Raw genomic sequence first — 12227 nt, 5'->3', positions numbered from 1 at the left:
GAAGTATTAAAATTTACCTATAACAACAATGACATTTACAATATGATACAAAAGTTGAAAACTAGAAAAGCAGCTGGAATTGATTTCTGGGGATATACTACAAATACTTATTTGATTATTGTTTGGTTGAAGGAGCTATACCAAATGAATGGAGAGTTGCTATAGTAGCCCCTGTGTATAAAGGAAAGGGTGATAGACATAAAGCTGAAAATTACAGGCCAGTCAGTTTGACATGCATTGTATGTAAGCTTTGGGATAGCATTCTTTCTGATTATATTGGACATGTTTGCAAAATTAATAACTGGTTTGACAGAAGGCAGTTCGGGTGCAGGAAAGGTTATTCGACTGAAGCTCAGCTTGTAGGATTTCAGGAAGATATAGCAGATATCCTGGATTCAGGTGGCCAAATGGAATGTATTGTGATTGACCTATCTAAGGCATTTGATAGGGTAGATCATGGAAGACTACTGGCAAAAATGAGTGCAATTGAACTAGAAAAAAGTGTGACTGAATGGGTGGCTATATTTCTAGAAAATAGAACTCAGAGAATTAGAGTAGGCAAAGCTTTATCTGATGCTGTAATAATTAAGAGGGGAATTCCTCAAGGCAGTATTATTGGACCTTTATGTTTTCTTATATATATCAATGATATGTGTAAAGAAGTGGAATCAGAGAAAAGGCTGTTTGCAGATGATGTTATTCTGTACAGAGTAGTAATAAGTTACAAGACTGTGAGCAGCTGCAGGGTGACCTCAGTAGTGTTGTGGGATGGACGGTGGACAATGGTATGATGATAAACGGGGTTAAAAGTCAGGTTGTGTGTTTCACAAATAGGAAAAGTCCTTTCAGTTTTAATTACTGCGTTGATGGGGTGAAAGTTCCTTTTTTGGATCATTATAAGGACTTAGGTGTTAATATAAGAAAAGACCTTCATTGGTGTAATCACATAAATATGATTGTTAATAAAGGGTACAGATCTCTGCACATTGTTATGAGGGTATTTTACGGGTTGTAGTAAGGATGTAAAGGAGAGAGCATATAAGTCTCCGGTAAGACCCCAACTAGAGTATGGTTCCAGTGTATGGGTCCCTCACCAGGATTATTGATTCATGAACTGGAAAAAATTCATAATAAAGCAGCTCGATTTGTTCTCGGTGATTTCCCACAAAAGAGTAGCGTTACAAAAATGTTGCAAAGTTTGGGCTGGGAAGATATGCGAGGAGATGGGCTGCTCGATTAAATGGTATGTTCCGAGCTGTCAGAGGAGAGATGGCGTGGGAGGGCATCAGTAGACAAATAAGTTTGAGTGGCATCTTTAAAAGTAGGAAAGATCACAATATGCACGTAGTGTTGGAATTCAAAAGGACACATTGGGGCAAACGTTCGTTTATTGAAAGGGGAGTTAGGGATTGGAATAACTTACCAAGGGAAATGTTCAATAATTTTCCAATTTCTTTGCGATCATTTAAGAAAAGGCTAGGAAAACAACAGATAGGGAATCTGCCACCTGGGCGACTGCCCTAAATGCAGATCATTAGTGATTGATTGATTGATTGATTGATTGATTGATTGATTGATTGATTGATTGAAAAAAGGAAATTAATTTAACTGTAGGGGGCGGGGGTATCTTTGGTGGTGGTGTTGTTATGTTTTGTTATTGTTTTTCTTATTATTATTATTTTTATGATAATTTTTTTATGATTATTGTGGTAACTCTCCGAACAAATGATAATTATGTTGATTCTACTAGATGTCGGAGACCTCAGATTACAAACACAAAAATGTGATAAGTGACACACACACAATATCGATCTTATCCATGATATGAGCTTACAACATTCAAATCACGATCATAAAACTTGACTGCTCCAGTGCACGTAGTGTTGGAATTCAAAAGGACACATTGGGGCAAACGTTCGTTTATTGAAAGGGGAGTTAGGGATTGGAATAACTTACCAAGGGAAATGTTCAATAATTTTCCAATTTCTTTGCGATCATTTAAGAAACGGCTAGGAAAACAACAGATAGGGAATCTGCCACCTGGGCGACTGCCCTAAATGCAGATCATTAGTGATTGATTGATTGATTGATTGATTGATTGAAAAAAGGAAATTAATTTAACTGTAGGGGGCGGGGGTATCTTTGGTGGTGGTGTTGTTATGTTTTGTTATTGTTTTTCTTATTATTATTATTTTTATGATAATTTTTTATGATTATTGTGGTAACTCTCCGAACAAATGATAATTATGTTGATTCTACTAGATGTCGGAGACCTCAGATTACAAACACAAAAATGTGATAAGTGACACACACACAATATCGATCTTATCCATGATATGAGCTTACAACATTCAAATCACGATCATAAAACTTGACTGCTCCAGTGCACGTAGTGTTGGAATTCAAAAGGACACATTGGGGCAAACGTTCGTTTATTGAAAGGGGAGTTAGGGATTGGAATAACTTACCAAGGGAAATGTTCAATAATTTTCCAATTTCTTTGCGATCATTTAAGAAAAGGCTAGGAAAACAACAGATAGGGAATCTGCCACCTGGGCGACTGCCCTAAATGCAGATCACTAGTGATTTGATTGATTGATTGATTGATTGATTGATTGATTGATTGATTGATTGATTGATTGATTGAAAAAAGGAAATTAATTTAACTGTAGGGGGCGGGGGTATCTTTGGTGGTGGTGTTGTTGTTGTTGTTATGTTTTGTTATTTGTTTTTATTATTATTTTTATGATAATTTTTTTATGATTATTGTGGTAACTCTCCGAACAAATGATAATTATGTTGATTCTACTAGATGTCGGAGACCTCAGATTACAAACACAAAAATGTGATAAGTGACACACACACAATATCGATCTTATCCATGATATGAGCTTACAACATTCAAATCACGATCATAAAACTTGACTGCTCCAGTCTCTCCAGTGGACTCTAATCATTATATAAATTGCATGATTATTATCATATTATTATTATGCACATGAATTCATATTTTACCTTATAACCTATCTATATCACTCTAGCGTACACGTACAACGCTCTGCTCACCATCATTAAATTACAAAGGTAATAAATTCAACATTTTCCTTACCTTATTGCCGGGTCGTTGGCTGCTACTGCATTCTGTAGGCTCCCGCTTTTATTGTGAAGTTACTCTATAGTAGATATTATAGTCACTTTTTATAAAACACGTAATACACACGGCTTGAGCACATTGTAAATACACAGATTACACGCATTAATTTCTTTCACGTCTCTTGATGCTTATCCTATGGTACAGATTTACTTACACGCCTAAAATTTTTACAATATTAAAATATAATCCCAGTTTGTATCCGGAATAAATTGATTCCTCTAACCTACCTTCTTTGTTACCAATCAGCTGTTCAAACTTCTACTTCCTCGAGTCACTTTCCCATTTTTTGTCAGTTGATTGTAAACAGGATTATAGGTCAACTATGTCGTTTTCTCGACTAGCCTCTCCGGAATGTCCTTGGCCATTATCGCCTCCCGTTATCTGAATTCCTGTCTGACAGCTACCCTGCAACCTCGTACAAACTGTGGCGTTAAATGAGCTTACTGATACTGTCTTTCCACTGCTACCATTTTATTTTAATTTTTACCAGTCCTTGTATAATTGTGTTCACATCTTTGACATTAACTCCCTTCAAACTTCTGCATATGAGTTCATTAAATTCATTGCTACTTTCCAATTAAACAATTCTGATAAAATTTTATATATTCTCCTCACTGACAGTAAGCTATAATAATGAAAGTATCACAGTGTTTGCCAACTACATGACTTAAGACTGTAAACAGACTGAAAGTTCAACTAACTGACACATACTGTTCAAAACTACGGACTGTCGCCTGGTGACAAACTTTGTTGATTTAAAACTCGCTGACGATTCAAACTTCACTGTCGGTTTCCAACACACTGTTGGTGTCACGGCTTGCTTGGCTCATTTTGTAATATTCTGAAAACCATCCCCCAGAACTAATTTTGAAGAGGGGATGGCGGAATAATGCGGTTAATTCACATTGAAAGTGCTAGTGTCTGCAGCTTAATCCACTAACTCTTTCTTGTCTATTATCCCAAAAATTGATGCCATGCACTGCTCCAAAAGATTATAAAAATTGTTCGTTCACTTTCAGATAAACAGATAAGCGTCACTGGTGTTATTTTTCTTTGTGGATTTTTAACGACATACCGCCATTCAACGTCTTAAGTTGATAATGGACTATAACAGGAGAAGAAACAGAGATATGGTGATAACATTTGTAGATTTCAAGAAAGCTTACGATTGCATCCATAGAGAAACTCTGTTTGAAATTTTAAGACACCTTGGACTTCACCCCAAACATGATAAAATTGACTCACCAACAACAAATAAAAAGTGAAATTTAGGGGTGAAACATCAGACACATTTGAAATTAAAAGTGGACTACGGCAGGGAGATGGACTCTCACCACTATTATTTAACTGTACTCTAAAAATGGTATTGGGGGAATGGTTTAGGAAATGTCCCCCCAAAATAAAGATTGGCCGAAAAATCGAAACAAATTGCCTGGGTTTTGCCGACGATTTAGCATTACTAGCAGTGGCCATAAAAGAAGCAAAAACCCAGATATCAGAACTTCAAAACATTGCAAATAAAATTGGCCTCAAAATATCATCTGAAAAAACAGAAATTATGTCCCAAAAACCAAAAGAGCTAAAGAGAAGTCACCATAAATGGTAATAAAATCAAAATAGTTACTCAATTTAAATATCTTGGAGAAGTAATAACACATAACCTAAATGAAAAAATCTCAATCCAAATAAGAACAAATAGATTAGCTAAAGCACAAAAATTAACATGGGATATCTACAAAAAGAAATGTCTATCAATAAATACAAAAATAAAACATTACAACACAGTTATAAAACCGGAAGCTACATATGCAGCAGAAACACTCTTTTACCTAAATAAACAATCAAAGACTGACAGACTTCAGAAAATTGAAAGGAGGATTGGAAGAACCTGCATCAAAAAAATACCAGAAAGATGGACAGTGGCGGTTAATACCTAACAGAGTCGTGTACAAAGAGCTAGAACCCATTACAGATACTATGCGTAAGAGGAGACTGGGATTCTTTGGACATATCATGAGGATGCAGGATTCGAGACTTCTGAAACAACTAGTACAACACAATCTCGTCTCAAAAAATACCACAACAGGATGTAAATGGATCAGAGAAGTAAGAGAGGATCTGAAGGAAATAGGCCTTACAACAGAAGACACCACAAATAAGATAAAATTGAATACAAAACTCAAGAATACAAACCTCCGCTTTACCCTTACACAAAACAAACCAACAACACGCACATTTTCAACTGAGGAAAGGGCCTGAAGATCGGAGCGTCTGAAGAAGTACTGGGAAGACCGCAAAGCCCGAACAATCCCTTCAAAGAGACCTGAACGGCGGACTGACTGAAGTGATCCTATGTTGTCATAAAAGAAGAAGAAGAAAGATGAGAGCACAATATTTCGTTCTTAATCTACTCGTCAGTAACAAAAACGAACTAACTGATATCATTACTTCTCTAGGGTGGTTAAAGTTTCCGATTTTGTGATTGGTAGAGTAATGCCTACGACCCGTACGACGTCGTACGACGAGGACCAAACCACTTTACGAAAGGGGTGTAGGGTGTATCTCTGTCTCTTGCTGCTAGCTTGCTTTCCTAGTCTTTCTTTAAGGAGTGGACGCTATTGTTCCTACATCCGTTTTCACGTAGAAATATTTCACTGGGATGCCGCAAGTCGGCTTGTTAGATTTTTTCCGAGGCATTTATGATTTTGGGTCTCCCCGGAACGTGGCTGTAAGCAAGTCCTGGAGATGTACCTTCTCGCTGGGAGGTCTCTGTTTCTGTCCAGCAAAATACCTTTACTGAATTTGCTGTGTGCTGTTGCACATATCAAAATATGATAAATTGATCAATTTATCCACGAGCATATTCGCCTTATGGGTGCAATACACACACACAGTCAGTCGGACAGACAGAGATGACTGAAAATTAAAAATACATTTCCTTGGACATAACCGATACAGAAATACTAATGTCTTTAAATTTTGGGCATTGTATAGACAAAACTCTTATTTTATATTTATGTAGATGGTGGTTATTGATGTTTGAAGGCCAGAATAATTGGTATTAATCTTGGGGGAAAGTTTCAAATTGCTGAATTAATTGTAACAAGAATGATGATGGTTATGAACTCATACATGAGGAAGTAGGGTGAACAGCAGATATTTTGCTGAGAGCAAGACTTAGCTGTTCAAATCCACATACCCCAAGCACGTAAGTTTAAAGGGTTAAAATGTATGGTAGTTTCTTCCTGCATGTGCTTGGTTAAATAGTGGCTATTTCAATCTCCATCTTACTGCCCAACATTTACTTCTGGAGCATGTTACTCTGTCATAGTTGGTCTACACGTGCACATGTGAAGTGAATCAGAAAAGAAAAAAAATATTTTTGAGCTTGAAGATGGGATGTGAGAAAGAAAAAGATGAAAATTGTCTTTGCTCAATCCTTCTGATCACACAATTCTTAAAGATATAATAAACCAAAATTATGACTGGAATATTCTTTGTCTCTTCAAGAATTACTGGATAAACATTTACGGTGTACATGTTGTTTCCTTCTTTTCTCTTTAACACATTGGAGACGCCGCTCGTAGAAACTACGAGCGCGCTAATTCATTGCTACTGACGGAGCTCGGAGAATCTACGGGCGCAATTTCACTGTAGCTAAAAAATTGTAGCTGCCGTTTCAGCGAGCTGTGACTTCACTAGGATAATGTTGAATGCTTCTAAAAGCATAAATGAGCATAAGTCGAGAGCTTTTCTTTCAAGGCATTGATAACACAGCCACATTCCTACATAACCTCAGGCTGCGTCATCGTTGACTCTCGGCTGTGAAATGGGCGGGAAAGTACGTACGGTACATGCGGACAGGAAGAGTGTGTGTTCGAGAGGCAGGCTTGTTTGTGTAATTCTTGTGAATATTTAGCATGTCTAATTCAAGTGTACGAAATTTCGACAATGAATCCATAATGGATGTGCTTATGGAAGACACGACTTCTCAAAATGAGGATAACAATTACACACCAAGTAAACATGTTGATTCTGGCATTTCAGGCTAGTAAATGTAGAAGATGAGCTAATTTCAAATTGGTGTGAAGTTTAACGTAGTTTTATATCGCTTGCTTGAAGTGGGTTCCGTAATACTGTTTTATACCGCTTTTTTTAGTGTGCCTGCAGCAAAGAACAGTGCAAATTCCTGGTTGTAAACAAGGGACCAATTTTGTTAGAATCTGTATTAGTGTGTTCCAGTAGATGTGCCCACAAAGTCAAATGTCGAAATATTAATATAGCTGCGTCAGATTTTTTTCTCGTTTGTAAAACATATTATATTCATAAATTTATGTTTAAAAATTGCTGCACTATTATGATAATTAAAACTCATTTTTGTGAAGAGGAAAGTGTGATCTTTCTATGCATTCCAAAAGTTGTTACAGTCATGGCTTACCCTACCACTGAAAAATTTTCAAAAACCATTAAAAATCCTGTGATTTCTGGAGGGTAGGACATTCAGATATGGCCGTCTCCAATGTGTTAATTTACTGATCACTATTTTCTTTTCTTTTTCTTTACAGAGTCGTGTTGTAATTCTTCGTAACATGGTGGAACCTGAAGATGTTGATGAAACATTACAAGAAGAGATTCAGGATGAATGTAGCAAGTAAGTTTTGACTTTGCAATATATTTAAAATAATTTTAAATGTTAACAGTTGTATACACAGAATATTAACTAAGCAACAAAATTATAGTACTCACCACGTAAGGCTATACACTAAAAAGTAACTATCACCACTCTATTCTTTTTGTTTATTGCTCATTACTGCTGCCAGCTTGACTATTACACATTGAAATCACGAGACATAACTGTCAACAAACTAACCTCAGTGTGTCAATAATGTAGGTTCACTTACCCAAGTAAATGATGAAACGTAACCGTGCTCTGGGATATTCATAATTAAGTCGATTTTCAAGCACAATGAGGAATTAACACATTCAAGGCCACTCGGATATGGGTAACCGTTATTGCGGTACCGTAATACTTTCTTTGTTAATGGAGTTCATTCCTGTGTTCTTTTCTGTATTAGAGGAAGCTGAGAGGTACAAACTGGGGTGCAAAGGCACAAGTTCTTAGAACCACTGCATTGGCTCTGTGTTACTCTGCTGCAGAATACGCATCCCCTGTGTGGTATAGATCATCCCACGCCAGGACTGTGGACCCTGCCCTGAATGAAGCTTGTAGATTAATCACAGGATGACTGAAACCTACCCCTGTTGAGAAGCTACACTGGCTTGCTGGCATTGCACCTCCAAGTATCCGTCGAGAAATCGCTGCTGATTAAGAACAACTGAAGGTTGAGAATGTTGAAGCTCACCCGCTATTTGATCATCATCAATCTCAATCTAGGCTGAAAAAGGAAAAGTTTCCTCCGGACATCAAAGCCCTTGAAAGGATCCCTGATAAAGCAAGACTTTCCTTGTGGAAATCTAAGCAGCAAGAAAGGATGGAGCCGCGTGAACATCTTCCGGCTGGTTACAATGAAGACTGGGGTGTTTGGAGATCCCTTAACCAACTAAGAACTGGTGTCGGCAGGGCTAAGTCCTGGCTTAAGTTATGGGGCTTCACATCAGAGGACAGCAAGTGCGACTGCGGTGAAGAACAAACGGTGAACCACATGTATAAATGTCCTCTTAATGCTTGCTGATGACAATGCCATAGGGGTGGCTCAGTTTTGGAAAAACACCGTCTAGATGTATAGTAAATTTGGTCAATGTTCTTTTGTTTTTCCATTTTTGTAAGTTTTGTAAATAGTCTAATTATCACTTTATTTTAACTGTATGACTAAGTATGCTTCTGACATAAGTAAGTAATATTTGTGTGCATGGGAGCCTTGACGCGGATGGTACGTCAGCGGAACTACCAATGAGCTTTTTGCCTGCAGTGCCTATTGACGCAGCGTATGCATCATGACAGCTAATGAAGTGGAATCGGGGAAAGAATGTTTTGGTCAGTCGTAGGTATTCAGTAACTTTCCTTCAGGAGATAAGCACATTGTAGAACATTTCTGGCAAAAATGCTGTGTGTTAAAATTTGTGTTATTGCTGTGTGACAATCGCCGTACAATGGTCCTAGTCAATGTACTAGCCTCTAATAGTGCGCTGCAACACTCATAGATATGCAATTGTTTGGAGTCAATTACTTCAGTCTTTTGAGGAATTTCACGACATATTGCTCAAGACACATGTCAGGCTGTCCAGGACACACTCTAAAGTAGAGCATGTAGTCTTGCGCCGCCGCTGCCGCCTTGTAACACTGTGTGTACGCCTTCCACGATCTACACCCATGATGCCGAATTATAACAACTATAATTGTAGTAACTAACAATGGACCTGATGCCCAGTTGGAGCATATGTTTAACAACAGCTTAACAATGCACAGATAAGAGGTCCGCTTGTTTACATAGATACTAGCGGAAATACGAGCTTTAATATGTGGCGTGGAGTGTGACTCGAATGTCGTCATCGGCACTATGTGAAACTGGAATCATGACGCACGTCTTCATCGGCCGCGAACGTGTTAAGGAAATAAACACACTCTCTCTCACCCTCATTCAACTTGATGTTTTATATTTCTGCCCTTATTTTAATATAATGCATTACTACAGGGTGATTAATTTTTAAAAGTACAGAGCGGAGTGCCGAGGATTAGGCACGCTGGGAAGCGGAGACAGCGAGTACAGTGCCCGCCATGACAGGCATAGTCGGCTCAAAAAAGCGGCATGATTACGCTTATAGAAACAAAACGAAACTGAACTCACGGGCTACATAGATGCTCTGGACAAATAAGTAAATGAATAAATAAATAAATCAACTAGGAAATTAAACTGAACTCACCTGTAATAAATAGATAAATAAATAAATAAATAAATCAACTAGGAAATTAAACTGAATTCACGGTGCAGACGATGCTGAAAATGATCTTCAGCTGCAATGCAAGCATCACATCTTGTAATGAGATTTCGAAACACACTTTATAGTTCATGGACACCGATAGAACACAGTTTCAATTTTTAATTCTTCTGGAGTTCGAGGATTATTCCTGTAAACTTTTCCTTTGAGCTTTCCCCATAGATAAAAATCACATGTGCTTAAATCAGGCAAACGAGGGGGTCATAAGCCTTTACTGATGATCTGATCATCATCGAACACTTCGGTAACCGTTGCTTAGAGCTACGCGCCGTATGGGCTGTTGCACTATCCTTCTGGAAATAAACGTACCTTTTCTCTTCAGACAATTCAGCAAAAAATGGTTCCAGAATGTTGTGAATATAACGGTCAGAAGTAATCGTGTCCTAAAAAATTTCGGACCGGTAATTCGCCGGGCACTGATAGCACACCACACACCCACCTTCACATCATGCAGAGATCTCGGCTGTAAAATGTGCGGGTTGTCTGTATCCCAGATTCTATTGTTCTGTGAATTGACATATCCAATCAAATGGGCTTCGTCGCTCATAAAAAGGAAGTTCGGATCCACAATACCGTCGTGGACACTATTCATTAGCCAATTGCAAAATTGTATTCTTACATTGAAATCTCTAGGCAGTATGTTATGGACTGAATGAGTCCGATAAGATAGTAAATTTAACAATTTTGTTGCATTTTGTGCTGAAGAAGGTGAAATATCACTTTCCTGAGCTACTTTCCGAAGCGACTTATGTGCACTGACCTGGAGTCTTGCCTGTATATCTTGTAACCTCTCCCATTTGAGAGCTGTTCTCCTTCGCTTCTTTTTGCATACGGAACCAGTACTACGCCACTCGTAAACAAGCTGATGCTCGTAGCGATTTGATGGTACTATCGCACCAGGAAATTGTCTACGGAATTTTCGAAGGCACCTTTTAACTAGTTTCTTCTTCTTGAACCATCGTGATAACTTCACAACCCACCTTAAAAGTCCAATAGTTTCCAGCAAACTGAGGGACAGAGTGTTAAAACAGCTGTGCGCTGGCAGTGAACACTTCTTATCTCGCCAGTGTTGACACAAGACATATGGCGCTCGCTCGGGACTTCCCACTCCTTGCGAGCGGAAGTCTAAACTCTTAAATTATTCTCCCTGTATAGCCGTGTTCTTCTGGTGTAAATAATCAGCTCTCTTCTTGAAATTTGCAATCACTTGTCAGAATGAAGTGAAACTAGGCTGTAATTATACACTCAAGCATATAACTTATGTTACATGTAAGCCTATTTATGTTGTAAGTCAATAAGAACACACAAAGGCTAAGTCTGCAAGCCATACCAAAGTCGTGATAAGACAAGACCACGTTAGGTTAGGTTAGGTTTCTATTGAAATTACCCTCCATTTCAACTGAATTGACCTAGCTCAATAGCTGGAGTCGCTTAAGTGCGGCCAGTATTCGGGAGACAGTGAGTTCGAACCCCACTGTCAGCAGCCCTGAAGATGGTTTTCCATGGTTTCCTATTTTCACCAGGCAAATGCTGGGACTACCTCAATTACGTCCAGGGCCACTTTTTTCCCATTCTTAGGCCTTTCCTGTCCCATCGTCACTATAATACCTATCTATGTCAGTGCGATGTAAAACAACTTGCAACTGAATTGATAGTTGGAAAGGACGTAACGTTGCTTTCCTTTTTGAAGAATCCGCGATTTTGCCCAATAATCTGTCAGCTTTATGGCTTCGCAACCAATCACATGTGAATGATTATTGCAAAAAAAGTGGTAAATCTCCCTCAGTGTAACTGTAGTCCAGGAGCCAAAGAGAGATCTTTGCTTTATCCCTTCACTGCGATTTTTCATTTTTATTGCATCGCTTGCATAACGATTTGTTTCTGATTTTATGTCCCTAAAAATATCTACGTTCAGATAATTACTAAAACATTCTCATGCATTACTGTTATTATCCACTGGAATTCTGCCTCCACTTTTTTCTTGAAATACCGGTAATTGGAAGATTATCGGTAGATGACCTCCGGTCATCTGCTTTGATATCACCAACATGTACTCTAACATACCCATCAATGAAACAGTCATAATAATGTAATCCAATTTATCCAAACAGCATTT

General features: G+C 38.2%; 1 protein-coding gene across 2 annotated transcripts in view; it reads left to right on the top strand.

Annotated features, from left to right (window-relative positions):
- The window catches only part of hfp (Poly(U)-binding-splicing factor hfp), a 579337-nt gene that overhangs the window by 479406 nt on the left and 87704 nt on the right, over positions 1-12227 (top strand). For both annotated transcript variants that reach the window (XM_067159786.2, XM_067159787.2), the window contains exon 13: positions 7720-7805. In XM_067159786.2, coding sequence (XP_067015887.1) covers positions 7720-7805 — 86 coding nt within the window. The remainder of the gene's footprint in view (positions 1-7719; positions 7806-12227) is intronic.

Source organism: Anabrus simplex, chromosome 1, assembly GCF_040414725.1.
Source record: "Anabrus simplex isolate iqAnaSimp1 chromosome 1, ASM4041472v1, whole genome shotgun sequence".
Lineage (NCBI taxonomy): Eukaryota > Metazoa > Arthropoda > Insecta > Orthoptera > Tettigoniidae > Anabrus > Anabrus simplex.
Note: the sequence above shows the minus strand (reverse complement) of the source record. Positions and strands in the feature narration are given on the sequence as shown.